The sequence below is a fragment of the Erpetoichthys calabaricus genome, chromosome 16, assembly GCF_900747795.2.
Source record: "Erpetoichthys calabaricus chromosome 16, fErpCal1.3, whole genome shotgun sequence".
Taxonomy (NCBI): Eukaryota; Metazoa; Chordata; class Cladistia; order Polypteriformes; family Polypteridae; genus Erpetoichthys; species Erpetoichthys calabaricus.
In genome coordinates this window covers 6,391,764-6,410,569 of record NC_041409.2, presented here as the reverse complement: position 1 = coordinate 6,410,569, position 18,806 = coordinate 6,391,764, and the positions used below count along the sequence as shown (strand labels likewise).

The 18,806-nt window shown below is 35.5% G+C and overlaps 1 protein-coding gene across 1 annotated transcript in view; it reads left to right on the top strand.

Moving 5' to 3' along the window:
- The first annotated feature begins 261 nt into the window (after window positions 1-261).
- Window positions 262-18,806, top strand: part of sptlc2a (serine palmitoyltransferase, long chain base subunit 2a) — a 96,219-nt gene continuing 77,674 nt past the window's right edge. The window contains exons 1-2 of the mRNA XM_028821235.2: window positions 262-549; window positions 12,381-12,575. Coding sequence (XP_028677068.1) covers window positions 400-549; window positions 12,381-12,575 — 345 coding nt within the window. The 5' untranslated portion in view covers window positions 262-399. The remainder of the gene's footprint in view (window positions 550-12,380; window positions 12,576-18,806) is intronic.

Genomic DNA, 18,806 nt, shown 5'->3' with positions numbered 1-18,806 from the left:
CAAAGTTGTGAAAAGAACACGAGTTTTGGTAAATAATCCAGACTGGAATGGTTTTGCCCACTTTGGGAAGGTTAAAGTAGTCACGTGTGACGTCATCGACGGCCTCGCCTTCTACAGGCTGACGCGCCCACCAGACACCGCCTTCCTTGTGAAACTGAAGCTCCTGTGCCGGTAGTGGGTGAACTCAGGGATCGGATTGGCTATTCTGAGTTTCTAGGGGCGGGTATTTCCGGGATTCTACGCGCAAGTTGTTCGGTGTAGCGGGTTTCCTGTTTTTTTTTTTTTGGTGGGGGGGGAAACATTAGGAACGGGCTCTGAAGTACACATTCGCGTTTAATAAATCTAAGAAACCCCCTATCACAGAAGGATCTCTATACACTTTTTTTTTTAATTGTTTTCATGGTATTAAATATGACAGAAGGACCGGTGAAGAAACCGGTGAACGGTAATGGTTGTTGTCGTACTTCTAACGGGGTGAAACCGGGGATGAATGGCTGTGTGAAGAACCATCTGTATCAGCAACACTCGTACTGTTCTTCAGACGAAAAGGTGAGGCAAGCAGTTAATGTCTTTATACTTATGTCGTTAGAAATGCTGGATACTGTCAGTGGGATGGTTTGCGCTTCGCAGGACTTGTTTCAATAAACTGCTGGTTTAACATTTTTACAATATTCACGTCGCTGGCAACACTTTTGTCTCCCAACCTTTCTGTCCCGCATACTATATGGGAATATAGTAATTAAAGGCGTATGCTTGATGTGCACGAGGCTGTCCGATTGCAGATGGAAGGCTGCCCTCGCCTGTTACGTTTAATTTACCTGGGTGTGGCTGTGAACAGCGTGACCAGCTGCTGATGAAGATTAAAATGTTACTTCTGACAGTGAAAGAGCTGAAATTCTATCAGGGTTGTTAAAACTTTTATGCTGAAATGTGATCGGTATTAAAGACCTACGGGAAGGAGGTGTGCGTGATTGCTAAGTGTGTAAATCTGCAATATGTGGATTTTGTTAAAATTATGAAGTTTGGGCAGCGCATCTTCGAAGGAAACTGAAGGCTTTCCTCTCACGTGCGAAACAGTGAGATTGCAATGCCATGAACTTGACAGATGAAATTGTTGTACTGTACAACTCCTCTCCCTATTTTACAGGAGAATTGTAACTTTGACTTTCGAAAATTGACTTAAGTTTCCATTGTAGTTAATCACATTACTAGTTAGTAGCAAGCCGTGTTACAACACAAGGAAATTGCGTTTTCACTTAATCCCTCTGTTTTTATTCCCGTGTTGAGTGTACTTTGAAATGCGATGATCCGATCTTATTTATGCTGGGACAAGCACCTTTACCCCATAGCCATGTAATAGAGTGGGAGTTTGGAAGATGGATCAGTATAATGCCAGTTTATATTTCTTAAACTTTTTGAGTGTATCTTTCTTTCCATGATAAGTTCAAGTGGTAGAGGGAACACAGATAACTAATCTGGATTTAGCCGCACTGTTTTCGCTATCTGTAAAGGTTCTTTTTGTTTATTTCTAGATTTGTTGGAAATTCTTGGCAGTATTCGCTCATCAACTTTGCATCGTTTGTTTTAGATATATAGTCTCCGTTTGGCTCTAAAAATGTATTGTCTAATATGATGAGGAACAATTTATTTACTTTTAAAAGCAACAAGTCGTTACTTGATTTTAAACTGCACAGTATAATTATTAAATATATCCTGCTTTGTGCCCACTACAGCAAGTATAGGCTTCATATCCCAGTGACCTCTCCACCAATTAGATTATGAAAGTTTGAGAATACAGTATTGTTATACAAACCTATTGCACCTTTTAGTAAGCAGCAAATTAGTATATGTGTGGTGTGATTTTTTTTTTTTCCCAGTAACAGATACATCAGCAGACTATTGCTGAAATAATCTATCCTTTAGTACTTACAGTATAAGAAATACTTAGATTGCCTCATCAGTATTTTTCTTTCGTCTTCCATACACATTTCCTGTGCCTTTTAGAAATCTAGCCCTGAAGTTTTCATTTATAGTTCCCATTAATTTTATGTTTCATTTATTCAACTATCCATTTGTGTACCCACATTAATCCAATTCAAGGCAGTGGAAGACTGCAGTCCATTCTGGCAGCACACAAGCTCAACACTCAGGAACTGATCCCTGGATTCCCAATGCAGTGCATACTCCTGCTTATACCTGACCTATTGAGAGTTGTCGTTTGACCTGCAATTAAGTTATACATCAGACTTCCAAGCACAAAATTTGACAGTTAATTTGGCACAGATAGTGACTTTAACTGACTGCTTTTTCTTTTCATGCCATGTTTAATATTTCCATTTTTCATATATGGATGAAGTATTATTTTAATAAAAATAAAAATCAACTTCTTGTTTTTAGCAGAAGAATGAACTTTGATATTTCAAAAAAGTTTTGTGCTTTTATAGAAAGATGTTACAGAAGCTCCGAACTGCACAATTAAAAAAAATATGGGATAACCCTTATCTTTCACATACGTAAAAGTATCTTGGATGCACGGGATACTTTTATGTATGTGCAAGATGCTTTTGCGTCCGTATAAGATAGTTTCATATACGTGCAGCGGATAAAGTTAGACTAAAAAAATTTCAACAGGGTGCTTCGGGTATCCCGTACATACGTGAAAACATCTTATACATACATAAAAGTATCCCGTATGTATGAGAAATTTTCATGTACGTACAGGATAGGGGTTATCCCATTTTTTTATTGTGCATTTCAGTGTTTCCGTACGATGTATCTAACTAATTGTCAAAACTCTTCTGCACACTAATTCTCGAATAAGTGTAATGATTTTTAAGAAATTTTATGGACAGTTTGCACTTGAAAGTTTTAAGATTTGATTAGGCTTTGTGTGTCCTGTTCCATTCCAACTGTTTAACTTCACTAATTTTCAAAGCTTGTAAAGCCAATACTAACTATAGCCAAACCTCCACTTAGAGGTTCGCAAGATTTAGGATAAACATTTAGGATGCTGAGTGTAAAAAAAAAAAAAGTCAGTCCCGAGTTCTCTTCATTTATTTTAATTTTTAACCTTTAAAATTAAAATAAATAAATTGAGTGCAGCAGTCATAACAGCTAAACTCTGTCAAAGTTGCATAGATTACATTTTATGCCTTTATTAAATTACTACAATAGGTTTGCCTTTAAAGTAAAATAAAATGTGAAATAGTCTGAATTAACATAAGCCACCCTAATTTGGGGTGTAAATAAGAACTGTCATAATTTAACTTCATGAGGTAGAAATACATAATAAACAAGAACAGTTGTATCCAGTATTTGAAATAAATGAAATGTGTGCTTCAGTTTAAATGTGTAGAGACTAAATAGTCTTGTCTGTAATAAACATTTGTAATTTTTTACCCTCTAATAGAAGTCCATAAAGGGTAGATTCCTAGTAATGAATTAAAAATCAAAAATAACATATTTGTAATCACTGACCTTAAAGTAGTCTAAAATGATACCCTCTAAGAGGGCTGGGATCATTGGTAAAGAATCGCACATAAAAATATCATATTCATGATTAACAACCTCAAAATAGCATAAAATGGCACTCCACATGCCTATATTCCTGATCCCCATTTTTTTTTGAAGCTTTGTGAAAAAAAGTGACTTTGACCCCTCATATCCCATTATAGGGGTGAATCCCTAGGGTCAATTGATGTGGCATGCAAAATTATATGTCGTTTTATCATTTTTGTTGAAGACACTTACTAGTTTACTCTTTCTCATAAGAGTGTAATTTCATAAATTACATAACATATGGCCCAAACATTGACTATAAAAATATTTTTTTGGCTGTAGAGGGCCAAAAATGGTGGTGGGGGACCCAAAAAAAGCTTGGAAGTCTTGCATAACTAGACATAGAGACCAGTCAAATGATATATTGTATGTGGGAGTGTTTTCATACAAGTGAGTGAAGTGGTGCCGGACAAAAAAAAAAAAAACCTAAAAGATTTCAAAGCATTAATATTTTTTACAAAAAAAAAAAAAATTCAGTGGTGTTGCAAGTTGAATATGTTTTGGTAAATATATTCTTTATACTGTGCTCAAGATGTTAATATGATGCAAGTTATTTGATTGTTTTAGGTGTGACAGCCACTGTATTAATTTAAATATTTTTGAAGCTCTACTTAAATGTGTATGCAACTGGTTTTGGGCATCAGAATGAAAGTTACATTGAGGTTAAGTTAATAAGAAAAGTTTTTCAATGAAGAAGGACATGTAATTAGACAGGTTTTGATCTGTTTTCATTCATTTGTGCAATGATATTTGTGTTGGGGTTAAGGACGTTATGTGTAGTCTTTGCACTGTTCTTATTACTTATGGAATTTTTTCTGAATTAATTTAAATGCAATTGTATGATCATGAACCTACTAAAATAAAGCCTGTTTCAGCAACAGTTTATTTGATGTCCATCCTTTTCAGTGATTGCACTGTAATTACACAGTGGTTATCTATGTTGCAATAGTGTAACTATACTTTATTACTCAATACCCCGCCCATAACTATACTGTACTAACAGTATACTGTACCTTGCTCATTCTTATACCATGCCTGTTTGTGTACTTTCTTGTGCTATTACTCATGATCCGTAAGTAGCATGTAATGTAGTGTATTGCCCTATTTATTTTCTTTTTATATTCAGAGTTATGTTGTTGCTGAAGTAATGTATTTAATATCATGATTAAGTGGGCTTAGTAAATGGTATGGAATGGTTTTATTAAGTGCTTGAACCACACAGGGTGTCACAGAGCACTCCCGGGTGTTTTATGTTTTCTTTCCATGTCTGTGTGGGAGTTCCTGTAGGTCCTCTGTTTTTTTCCAGCTCCCACAAAGTCATGCATCTTAGTGTGGGTGAGAGAAAGGGTCCCTGAAGACTGTTAAGGTTGGTACCCACCGTATGTCTGATGTAGCAAGGATAATCCCTAGGCCCCTGTCATCCTGGATTGAATTAAGTGTGTTTGATAGTGTTATTTTAATGTTTGGCCATCATAGGGGTAGTTAGTGCTAATTGAGTTTATGTAGTGGCCTCTTTAGTAAATACAGTCATATGAGAAAGTTTGGGAACCCCTCTCAGCCTGCATAATAATTAACTCTACTTTAACAAAAAAAGATAACAGTGGTATGTCATTCATTTCCTAGGAATATCTGAGTACTGCGGTGTTTTACAAACAAGGATTTTTAGTGACGCAGTATTTAGTTGTATGAAATTAAATCAAATGCGAAAAACTGGCTGTGCAAAAATGTGGGTCCCTTTGTAATTATGCTGATTTGAATGCATGCCACTGCTCAATGCTGATTACTTACAACACCAAATTGGTTGGATTAGCTAGTTAAGCCTTGAACTTCATAGACAATCACGAGAAAAGGTATTTAAGGCGGTCAATTGCAAGTTGTGCTTCCTTACCTTTGACTCTCCTCTGAAGAGTGACCGCATGGGATCCTCAAAGCAACTCTCAAAAGATCTGAAAACAAAGATTGTTCAGTCTCATGGTTTAGGGGAAGGCTACAAAAAGCTCTCTCAGAGGTTTAAACTGTCAGTTTCAACTGTAAGGAATGGAATCAGGAAATGGAAGGCCACAGGCACAGTTGCTGTTAAACTCAGCAGGTCTGGCAGGCCAAGAAAAATACAGGAGCAGCATATGCGCAGGATTGTGAGAATGGTTACAGAGAACCCACAGATCACCTCCAAAGACCTGCAAGAACATCTTGCTGCAGATGGTGTATCTGTACATCATTACAATTCAGTGTAATTTACACAAAGAACATCTGTATGGCAGGGTGATGAGAAAGAAGCCCTTTCTGCGCTCATGCCACAAACAGAGTCGCTTGTTGTATGCAAATGCTCATTTAGACAAGCCAGATTCATTTTGGAACAAAGCGCTTTGCACTGATGAGACACAAATTGAGTTATTTGGTCATAACAAGAAGTGCTTTGCATGGCAGAAGAAGAACACCGCATTCCAAGAAAAACACCAGCTACCTACTGTCAAATTTGGTGGAGGTTCCATCATGCTGTGGCTAGTTCAGGTACAGGGTCCCTTGTTAAAGTCGAGGGTCAGATGAATTCAACCCAGTATCAACAAATTCTTCAGGATAATGTTCAAGCATTAGTCACAAAGTTGAAGTGTTACAGGGGTTGGATATTCCAACAAGACAATGACCCAAAACACAGTTCGAAATCTACAAAGGCAATCATGCAAAGTGAGAAGTACAATGTTCTGGAATGGCCGTCACAGTCCCCTGACTTGAATATCATCGAAAATCTATGGGATGATTTGAAGCAGGCTGTCCATGCTTGGCAACCATCAAATTTAACTGAACTGGAGAGATTTTGTATGTTAGAATGGTCAGAAATACCTCCATCCAGAATCCAGACACTCATCAAACGCTATAGAAGGACAGCATCTAGAGGCTGTTATATTTGCAAAAGGATGCTCAACTAAGTATTGATGTCATATCTCTGTTGGGGTGCCCAGATTTATGCACCTGTCCAATTTTGTTATGATGCATATTGCATATTTTATGTTAATCCAATAAACTTAATGTCACTGCTGAAATACTACTGTTTCCATAAAGCATGTCATATATTAAAAGGAAGTTGCTACTTTGAAAGCTCAGCCAATGATAAACAAAAATCCAAAGTATTAAGAGGGGTTCCCAAACTTTTTCATATGACTGTACATACGTTAATTTATACAATGTGTGGTTCTCCTCATCTTGTTTGTATTACTGCGCCTGGCTTGTGATAAAGTTTAAATATAAGTTAAAGGTTTTAACACATATCATGGCTAATCATTTTTTAAGGTAATGGTTTTCTGTCTATTGTAATCAATAGTTGGTTTGGCCTATGTTTGTGATACTCTGAGCAAATACATGATAGACCTGGCTGAGTCTCAATGACCGGTAGATCAATATTAATTTTAATTTTGCATTCAAATTATGGTTAATCATTTCATAAATGATCACTCTGTCATTTTCACTTAAAGTGGTATTGTTGAGCAGTCTGTTATTTTCACATTTTATCAGATGCGTACATCTAGTGGAAATACTACAGATTATTCCAGAGAAGCAATTTATAAATTTTATGACTTTATTTTATTGAAATGGTTCATTTATGCTTTGATTATGTATTTTCAATTTAGATTGTTCAACTGGACCTTCTTGGTTAAATTATTGGTTGGAGTGCAGTAAATAACAATGGCAGAGATGGAAGATGTCTTTCCCTACACCCTCCTGTTACTGGGTGATTGTAAACATTTTTTTTTCTTCCTTAAGGCTGTTGACATGTGCCCTGTTTTGAGAGCAGGCTGTGCACCACAAAATGCTCCAAGGTTGTATCATTGGTGTCTTCATTTGGTTACAAAACATTGAGTCATTGAGATGCTATTTAAATGTTATGGGTTTCTTTACATTGTAACGTTAACAGTTCAGGAAAAATCTGCAGTATATGATAACATTGTTATTTGTAAGAACTGAGTAAACACTGGAGTTCAGACCTATTCATTTTTAACACTCTTTAATACTAGATTAATGCTGATTATTAATATTTTCCATAGTGTCAAGTTATGGCATGCCTAATTTATTCCTACATTTAGACTGAGAAACCTGAGGATTGTTTTTAAAAAATCCCTTTGTTTCTACATAAAGAGGCACCTACATCTGTCCATTTTTTCCACACCCACTATTTCCTTTTTAAGGTTATGGGAGGAGGAAGACACAGGTATCAAACTGTCTGTATGGGTTCCGGTACTGTTAAATAACAAAACTGGCAGTTGTTCTGCTCATTCTTAAGCTTCCTGAAAACTGACCTTCCTTTTCATTTTATGCTGTCTTGGCTACACTGCCTCATAGTAGAAGAGTTGGTATTCCAACTTCTGAACTCGGAGCTTCTAGACCAGTGGCAAACAACAAAGCTCAGTGAGTGATTCTCTTCATTTTTAGCCATGTCTAAATCTCAATAACCACCGTCAGTGCTTCATGGAACTTTTTGAACATCCTATTTTATTGGGTAATGTGTCAAAAAGTGGTGCCATTCAGATTCACTTCTGTTCTGTCTGCCTTTTCTTGTTCTTTGCTCTGTACAGCTTTTAGGATTGTAACTCTACTTTGGGAATAGCACAAGAGCTTTCCCCCTTCCAACATACCATGGCTGTGCTTCTGTACTTAGGTCGTGTAGCTGAATGGTTTCTACTCAGCACCTATGGCAGTAGAAACAGGCAACATCTGTTAACATATTACAGGTAAAAAGGAGTATATAATGTGTATGTTTGTTTCCCACAAAATCTCATAATTTACATTTCATTTTCAACACTTGGATACTTGATTTTTTTATGGTGGAACAAATTAATTGGTTTGTGAGAATTTGAAGTGTTTGCTGAAGTGATTTCTGTATTTGTTTAGCTTCATTTGTTGAACAAATGCTATTCAAACAAATCTGTACCTTTGATTACCAGAATGGTTCTAATTGAAAAAATCATTAGACGCTTATTCTGTTAATCATTTTTCTGTTGACATTTTTTTCCGTAATCTGATGCTCCTGTAACATTTGTTCTTTAAGAGCATTTAAAAAAAATCAGGCCACTAATTTATTAAAAAAAATGACCTCATCCAGCAAAAGTTCCTGTTGTTTCTAGCTTATTCATAGTACATGTGTACTTGTATACATATTGGTTTACGTTTTTGGGAGATCTTCTCTCAAGCTGCCGTCCACCACTCCTGTTTTCTGAATACAGGTTCTTGTATTTGACTGAAATGCTATAAGAAATACCACATAAAGTAAAACAAAAATTATTTTCTGGCCTTTATTTCTAAAATATTTTAATTACAAAATATTTTAAACTTTGTTCCATTCTGAAATACTGATAAAGGTTGTGTGAAAGTTACTTTAAGGTGGTTTTCTTGTTTTGTCTGAGTTTAGCACATTGTAAAGATGATCCGTGCACAGTCAGGACACAAGTAAACACCACAGATAAATGTTTTAGTTAAATTTTCTACTACTTAAAATTGTCATTGGTCTTGCTTTATGACATGAAGAGGGAGACCTGTGATGCATAGTGGAGACTTTATCCTTCAAGTACTTCTGGAAGCCAGAGACAAAAATATTCCTAGTTTGTAGCATGCCAGGCTATTTGTTTTTTAACTGACAATGTTTATAAATCACACATGTTTTATCAAGCTTTTTCTAACAAATCTTTGACTAAAATTTGGACAGATCATTTTTTTATATCTTCAACAGTACTAACATAAGCAAAAACACTGTCACTGGAAGTGTTGAGGTAATTGGTTTTGTTAGCTTGTTGCCATTTTTGGAATTGTAGAAGCAAAGCAATACATTTTGATAGCACTTTGTCCTCAGTGAGAATGCCAAAACAGTGTATTTAATACCAATGCAATGAATTGCTTCCAAATTTCCATAGATGGTGAAAAAATATCTGAGTGATTGTTCTTGTCAATAAATGCTTTCTTTTTGTAAAATTGTTAGTGCCTTCTTGTGTTTATGCCATGACAGTTTATATGAAATGCTGTTATACTGTAGGCATTATTATTAGTTTGTTTTTGTGAGACAGAGAAGCCATTAAAATTTGCATGTTGTGCTGGATCATAATTAGCCTCTGCTGTTCTACTGCCATCTGAGACAAACCAAATGCTGCCATGTCAGACTGTTATGAATCTGTGCTCCCTTGTGAAAAGAAGCGTTTTTATTTGAGTCACAAGTGTTTACTTCTAGACCCTTGTAGTCAAACGTCTTACTTTTTATATTTTGCAGCTTGTTCTGCTGGACATTGCAAAATATGTTACAATTTATGAAAATATTTCATAAGATCTATGTTTTTTTTTTTTAGTTCAAGAAGCACCATTCTTGCATCAGTTTCTTTTGTTTAAGTTTAGTGGTATTTGTTAATGAGGTATGATTTGTCACATGCTTATATGAATAGATTTTGTTTGTGTGTTAGTAATCACATGAAAGGAGGAAAGTTTTTTAGCGTTCATAAGTTAAAGTTACTTTTAAGCCCATGTTTTAAATTTTACTAAATTTATAATATATTAGTAGTTTACATGGGTTTGAATTTTACTATTTTAACAGTGTCATGTAATTTTATAACCCACTTAATCCAGGCCAGGGTTGCAACCCAGCTAGCATAGGGGACAAGGCAGGAACAAACCCTGGACAGGGCATGTTTTAAAAAATGTTAAACATAATAGCACATAAAATATGGATTTAATTGTTGAGTACCATGTTTGAGGGCAGAACAGCACAAATCTTGCACAGTAGTTAAAACCTAAAATTGTTAACATTACTTTAGATCAGGGGTGGGCAGATTCAGTCCTGGAGGGCCGCAGTGGCTACAGGTTTTTGCTCCAACCCAATTGCTTAATAAGAAACACTTATTGCTCAAGTAACACTTCTGCTTCACTTTATTTGTCTCGCTCGTAAAGATGTTGAACCCTTATTACTTATTTTAGTTTTAAACAGCTGTAGTCTTGGTTTTTAATTGCTCCTTATTAGCAATAAGATGCAAATGACAAAAGAAACCAACATTTCTCCATTTAGCTTGTTACCCTTTACACCTGTGTGTATTTATCCTGCACTATTAGGTTTAATTAAATACTTGGAAGGAAAGCAAAGAGAAAAAAGTGAAGAACTGAGAATTACTCATTTATTTTAGACATCAAATCATTTGGATGATATCCATAGAAAGGAAACAACATCTAGGATATGAGAATGACTTGACATGGCAGAGTTAAAGCACTAGCAAGCCATGAAATTAAATGATTGACAAGTATTGTTTTTTAATTAAGCAACTGGGTTGGAACAAAAACCTGCAGCCACTGCGGCCCTCCAGGACTGAATCTGCCCACCCCTGCTTTAGATATTAAACATAAATGTATCTCAGGCTGTTTACTTTTAAGTGCCAAAAGTACAAGAGGTGTGAAAGTTAAACTCCAATACTGGGTACTACTTAAACATAAGAGCATGATAGTTTCTGCTTTCAACAGTTACTTTAAAAAAAAATAGATATAGCATACACTCGTCTACAGACTTTTAACTAACTAAAGTTAATACTTCAGCAGGTCGTGGCAATTTCTCCTAATACCTTTTGTTTCTAGTCATGTTTCACTTGCTTACTTGTCATTTAGCTTCTTGAAAGTATAATGTTTGTTTGTTTTTAGTGCAACACCAAACTTGTCCAAGTGGGCTAATTGCAACTTGTTTCTGTAATTTTGCCTATTTCTGACTTATTTTTCACATTTCTAATAATTACCTTTATGCTTTCTTCTGATCCGTGTCAACATGAAAAATCAGTTATAGTAAGGTTTAATATATCCTACTAAACACACTCATCTTTCAATCCATTCCAGCCAGTAAATAATCAATCTTTATTTTATGCCTGTGACAGTGTATACCATCAGAAAATATGTCTTCACTGTGATAAAGTCAATCGTAAGGCAAACCTTTGTTTTTGTATTTTTTTTATTGTTATCACTAAAACAAAAAGGCTATCGCCATACTGTTTAGTTAGCCTAGTAAACAGTATGTTTTTTGAAGGCACATGTGGGGAGCCCACACACAGTCAATCCATTGCTTAATCTCTTCTTCCTGTTTGGATTAAAGGGATACACTTGGGCTATGCAAAAATAGTAAAATGGACACGGCTATGATTTTTGTAGGCTACTGTCTTTAAAGTATAATTAATAGCAGCATTATTCTATCTGCATTAGAATAATGATTTTTTTTTTACCTTCTGCAACATGCTTTTAAAGAAATATAATAATAATAATAATAATAATAATACATTTTATTTATACAAGGTGCCTTTCAGAGAACTCAAGGACACCGAACAAACAATAATTAAATAAATAAAAGACACAATTTTAGTCAACTATTTCTCCCACCTCCATCTCTTCCACCAGTGGGTATTCATCTCATACCTGGGTATTTAGTGCTACTCCTTTGGTTTCACACTTTACAATGAATATTACCAAATTCATATTTATAGGTTCATAACATTTGTTTGGATGACCTGAAGAAGCTCTTACAAATATTGTCTAATAACATAATGTAATAGTGGTATCTATTTTGAATTTAATGTATCTGTTTTTTATTTTTATTTAGGCAGGCAAGTTTTTATTTTAATTTTGTTTCTCAGGTCATGTGCAATCTAATGTCTGAAAGCATTGGTGTTGATATTTTTCAGCTTAAACATTTAAAATTGTAATTCATGAGGAATGAAATTTAAGAGAATCTTATTTAACAAAAATGTTATGTTATTTAGGTTCATTACTAGCTAAATGCAGCCTTGTTTTGCTATTTACTATTGATATATTTTTTATTTTAGTCTTCACATATCTGTCATAATGGAGGAATATATAAGCGACCGTTCAAAGAATCCTTTGAAGAGACTCCTATGTTGGTTGCCGTTCTCACGTACATGGGCTATGGTATTCTGACACTCTTTGGATATCTTCGGGACTTCTTAAGAGAGTGGAAGATTGAGAAATGCCACAATGCAACAGAACGGGAGGAACAGAAGGTATAATTTATGCGTTTTTATTATTCATTATATGGCTTTAATTGCCCTGTGCTGGGGTTGCTTTTACAGGATTTTAGTATATTATTTTGTTTTTTGCAGGTAGTTTAGTTTCTTTAAGTTAGACAGTAGCTTTAAGTTTGCTATATAAAACTTATTTTACTTTTATAATTTACCATCAGTATTATAATAAATACTGTTTCATTGTAAAAGTGCACACAGTCAGAAAAGATATGCACATACCTATGATGTGTGGGTGCGTGGTGTCTTGTTTCTTTTATTTTTTTTTTTCACCTGAGTTTTCAATTGAGTTGTTGCAGGCATTGTGGTTCATATGCATAGCATATTATAAGGCATTTTTTCCTTTCCTTTTTATTTGCATAGATTTCTCTTTGTCTGGACAGGGTCAGCAGCATGTTTGGCTGCTCTAAGGCTGGCTCATATCTTGACTGATGCATGCATGAATAACGTGTACAGTATTTTAAATGCTTGTCTTGGTGGCATGCTTGCCAAAGCAAGCATATTTATCTGTCTATTACTTGACCACATTTTTATTTTTCAAAGAAGAGGCAAAAATATAATTGAAAGCTGATACTTGCCTTCATATACAGTGGATCGTTATTCATTTTTTTGATCAAACTATTTGGTCATTTTAAACATCTTTTATTACTAGGGGACTCCGCCCTCTGCTTGCTTCGCTCGTTTACCCCCGGGTTTGGTTAACCGGATATACAATTTAAAGAGATTGTTATTTTCATGGGAATTGTTACATACTCTTTCAATTCTATGTTGCATCGCTTCTCCGTGATCAAAAATATACACCTGACCGAATTGTGGTTTCTTTGAATTTAAAGTTGTTGTAGCTTTAATTGTTGCGGGACCACAGATTCTTATAGCATATGGTCCATTATTGTGTAAATCTACGTTTTGAGCATTGAATGATGCGAATGCAAAAAGATTATTGTAGACTCAGATATTTTGCCTATAGTGTTTGTGGATTTCACTTTCACCAAACAACAAATCTTTTAATTCTCGCGGATATTCCTCTTCATTGGGAGGCAACACTACTTTTCCCTGATGGCAACACGAATTAGACGATCTACAAGTCTCTGACTTAGTTTAAAGCCTTCCACTATCCACATACTTCTGTAATATCACCTATGTCCATATATTCGATCTCTTTTTGCTGTTCCATTATTTCACAGAGTAACAATTTCCATTTGTTTGTGCTAATGCGATCTTTACTTTCTTTTTTTTTTTTTGCTACTTTAATATTCTTTAACTTGCTCTGCATGTTTATTGCGCCAACGTTTTTTTGAGCCTTTCGAATTCCACTGCTTTCACAATCTCTGACCTGCTCTGCATGTGTATCGCGGCAACGTTTTTGAACGTCTTTATGAAGTCTTTTATTTCTGATCCCGATTGGACCTACCAGGTTTTCAATTCCTCTTGGTCCATGCTGATTATTACTTTCCTTATTTTCAGAATTATTATTATTCTTTTTTGTATTCTTTTTTGCCTTCTTTCCTCTCCAATGCTTTTGGGTCTCTTTCAACATGATGCTCTTTCTTCTTTACTTAGTTGTTGATGTGCCATCTAGAATGTATAACATTTTAAAGAGCTGAGGGCACATGAAGTGTGTCTGCCAAAAGCTTTCCAACAACTGAGAGGTTAGATGTCCGTGATCTTGTTTTAAATTGGTTGTTCTTGCAGGAAGTCAAAGTGTCTTTCCGAGAAAGACCCAAGATTTTTTTTTTATATAATACAGAGATATTCAGCTACTGGTTACAGTTTCTCTTCCATAATAACAAAAGAGAAAAACACATAAACACTCTATTTTTTTTTTCCACACCACACTGGTGTCTTAACATGTAAGGCAGAAATTAGGACAGCTACAAGCATTATAACATAGGATAAGTCTTCACTGGTTTTGAAGGTAACTAGTTATTTTGGAACATTTTGAAACATAATTAAACTAGTTTCACTTTTGATGATAGTCCCTCTTCCTTAAAAGCAGTTTTGTGCTCTTTGGAGTGAACATGAATACTAAGATGCACATGCCAGCTGTTCTGATCACACATCTGGCTTCCTACTAGTAATGTCCTAGTTGAAAACATGGGTGTTTATTAAAAATTAAAATTCTCAATAAAGCACTCATTCAAAATACAGTCCCACATCAGATTCCACAAATATTATGGTGGGGGGGGGGCACCTTGTTTTAATGCAATGGCATTTACTTTACAAAACATGTATATCATCTTATGAATAATATTATTATAAAATAATCAGACATTACTTGAATCTCCATGTAGACACCCTTCAACTAAACTGTTAGCCAAATTCATTCCCCTATTGGACATTTAAAATAATCTTGAATTAGTTGAAATTAAAGATACAGTGGGAAGACTTGTGTCTTTCTATAATTCTACAGGTTACACATCCTCATTTGCTTACATGTAACAGTCACATTAGTCAGTTTTTGAAAATGTGTCTTTACGCTTCCTCCTCAGACAAAAAAGAAGTGTTTTAAAATTACTGAATGAATGGAACATTAAAAGAAACAGCCATCATGACTGAAAATGCCACTAATGTGATTCATATAGTGCAGCTTATGGAGATATTCACGTCAGCTGCTTTGTGCACAAGCTCACTTTGGTATCCAGGCTGCTCTGAAAATTTTAACAATGGCACACTTGCTTGGCTGGATGAGGTGTGTTGCAGACTTTTTCCACCATAGCAGCACAGCTAGCCACGCACTTAAAGAGAAGCAACATTTATTGGACCAACACACAAACTTGTGATTGATGCTGTCACGTGATGAAATATTCATTAGAAATGCTAAAAAAGGAACAACAGCCAGCGACTTTTTTAATGTAGTGACATTTCATTGTCACATAGGAATCTGCTGCCCTGAAAATTCAGCTGTCGCAAGTTAGGGCTACTTTCCACGCTGACCTGAGAGAAGTGGCAATGCTTTGCTTAAGATCTTAATAAAGTCAAAGTATAATAACTTCATTTGTTTGCTTTCTGGTTGGTATAGCATACCACAGTTCAAAAACCTGCATCATTAGTGGAAAGTCCTCGTTTTCAGCAATGTTGTAGGGTCTCATGTCTTTACAGATAAAAACTGCTATAGATTCTGTTATTTATTGGGAATAAGGTGAATTAAATGGAAACTTGGCAGTACCTGCCATCTCAAGTGTGAATTGTTTTTGCTCTACTTGTTTGGATGTTGACTGAGATTATGTTTATTGGTGATGTTAGGATAAATAATTTCTCAAATTTTTTGTGTTACAACAATACTTAACTCCTAAACTGCGCAGCTTACGTACAGCTTTGCTTTAATTCAGTTGTTCTTTACCAACACACCGTTTGAATCCGTAGGAAGTCCACACGTCTCATTTAAGTGTTGAAGGCGCTGATTAGATAGTAAACTATTATTTCTGTAGAAAGCCTTAACAGGCACATTAGTGACATCTACTGGATCAGACACCAAAAACGAAGATAAGCAAAAATCTACATATAGTAATTGAGTAGGATAGAGATTCATAAGATCGATCTTGAGACTTGGAGAATCGATATTGAATCGTTTAAACGAAAAATAATGAATAATCAGAAAATCAATACTTTTAGCCAGGCTTAATATTGTTGTACAGAAAGTTAAATTTGAAAAATGAATATGTTGTTTCGATGTATACCATGTACTGTATTGAAGCTTCTAGTTAATCAAGATAAAGATTAAGTATTTTAATTATACCAGGCCTTCAAAGAACAGTTTAATGTGGCATGTTGAAGAACGAAGTTTCAGGTGTAGTCCACTCCTTTCCCTTGGCACCCTTAAAGAGATGTTCTCTACAAAATTTGGTTACTGAGATTCCCTTTTTTGCAAGTCAGACTTATTCAAGAAAAAGTCAGATCATGTTACTGGCAGAGCTTGGTAAAGGCATTCTTATGAGTCTAGACGGTGTCCAGTCAGAGTCTAGCCCTGTGAGAAACAGAGAGAGAGAAATATCCATCTAGGTTTAAGGGTCAGGGATGTAGCTTCTTCAGATTGGATTTAATGTTAATTTCCAATTGTCATTCAAAGCTTTCCTCATTTACACTTATAGGTTCTTAAGTGTGCCTGTTAGAAAGAGAAAAAGTGTAGTTTGAAAATTAGGGATGCAAGTTTTAATCATATTTCACACTTGAATCAACTCACTTTGTTAAGACTAATAACTGTTAATGGTTAAATACAGATACCCTGCTTATTTACATAGAACATAATGCAAGAGTACATTTCCTCAGAAATGTTTTATTTATATCTTAAACATTTTTTCATATTTTAAGTAAAAATTCATCACATGTCTGTTTCCTACTGAAAATAGTTATTTTTGGAATTAATGTTTTAGAAAGGGGTACATATATTGACATACTTGAGAGTTAAGTGTGTATACAGTCTTAATTGTCTGGTCAAGGTGTTGAAAACATTCGTGGCAAGATCAGTTTTCTTGGTGTAATCAGATAGCCACTCGTCACAGTTAAGATACATATTACACTAGTCATTGAATGTGACTTGTAGTCTTCAATAAAACATGCAACTGAGGTCTGGTTCACACTGAGTGAATTAGTAGCTGCAATGTTCTATTATGATGAATGCACACTGTAACTTGACAATGTTGTCAGCTGTATGCTTCGCTGTAACATTTTGTATCTGTGTTACTACTGATTTTTATCAGTCAGTCAACATGTAGGTAGTAGCACATTACTTTTTATTAAATTCTCACTTGTTGACACAGTCCTTAAGTCTGTGGTGAGTGAGTGTATTGAATGACTTTTCAGTTCTTCCATATTCTCAATTACAGTAAGTGGATTAAGATAATTTATTAGCTGCCAAAACCTTTGTTGGCAACCATGAGTATTAGTACTGTACCGTGTTTTGTTCTGTCATTATATACACTTGGTGTATGATCTTCATAGACTTCCCATCAGTAATTTTCCCTTGCTAATGTTACTTATACAGTCATATGAAAAAGTCTGGGAACCTCTCTTAATTCTCTGGATTTTTGTTTATCATTGGCTGAGCTTTCAAAGTAGCAACTTCCATTTAATATATGACATGCCTTATGGAAACAGTAATATTTCAGCAGTGACAATAAGTTTATTGGATTAACAGAAAATATGCAATTTGCATCATAACAAAATTAGACAGGTGCATAAATTTGGGCACCCCAACAGAGATATTACATCAATACTTAGTTGAGCCTCCTTTTGCAAATTTAACAGCCTCTAGATGCTGTCCTCCTATAGCCTTTGATGAGTGTCTGGATTCTAGATGGAGGTATTTTTGACCATTCTAACATACAACATCTCTCCAGTTCAGTTAAATTTGATGGCTGCAGTGCATGAACAGCCTGCTTCAAATCATCCCATAGATTTTTGATGATATTCAAGTCAGGGGACTGTGACAGCCATTCCAGAATATTGTACTTCTCCCTCTGCATGAATGCCTTTGTAGATTTCAAACTGTGTTATGGGTCATTGTCTTGTTGGAATATCCAACCCCAGCGTAACTTCAACTTTGTGACTGATGCTTGAACATTATCCTGAAGAATTTGTTGATATTGGGTTGAATTCATCCGACACTCAACTTTAACAAGGGCCCCAGTCCCTGAACTAGCCACACAGACCCACAGCATGATGGAACCTCCACCAAATTTGACAGTAGGTCTCAGGTGTTTTTCTTGGAATGTGGTGTTCTTCTTCTGCCATGCAAAGTGCTTTTTGTTATGACCAAATAACTCCATTTTTGTCTCATCAGTCCAAAGCACTTTGTTCCAAAATGAATCTGGCTTGTCTAAATGAGCATTTGTATACAACAAGTGACTCTGTTTGTGGCGTGAGTGCAGAAAGGGCTTCTTTCTCATCACCCTGCCATACAGATGTTCTTTGTGCAAATTGCACTGAATTGTAGAACGATGTACAAATACACCATCTGCAGCAAGATGTTTTTGCAGGTCTTTGGAGGTGATCTATGGGTTGTCTGTAACCATTCTCACAATCCTGCGCATATGCTGCTCCTGTATTTTTCTTGGCCTGCCAGACCTGCTGGGTTTAACAGCAACTGTGCCTGTGGCCTTCCATTTCCTGATTCCATTCCTTGCAGTTGAAACTGACAGTTTAAACCTCTGAGATAGCTTTTTGTAGCCTTCACCTAAACCATGAGACTGAACAATCCTTGTTTTCAGATCTTTT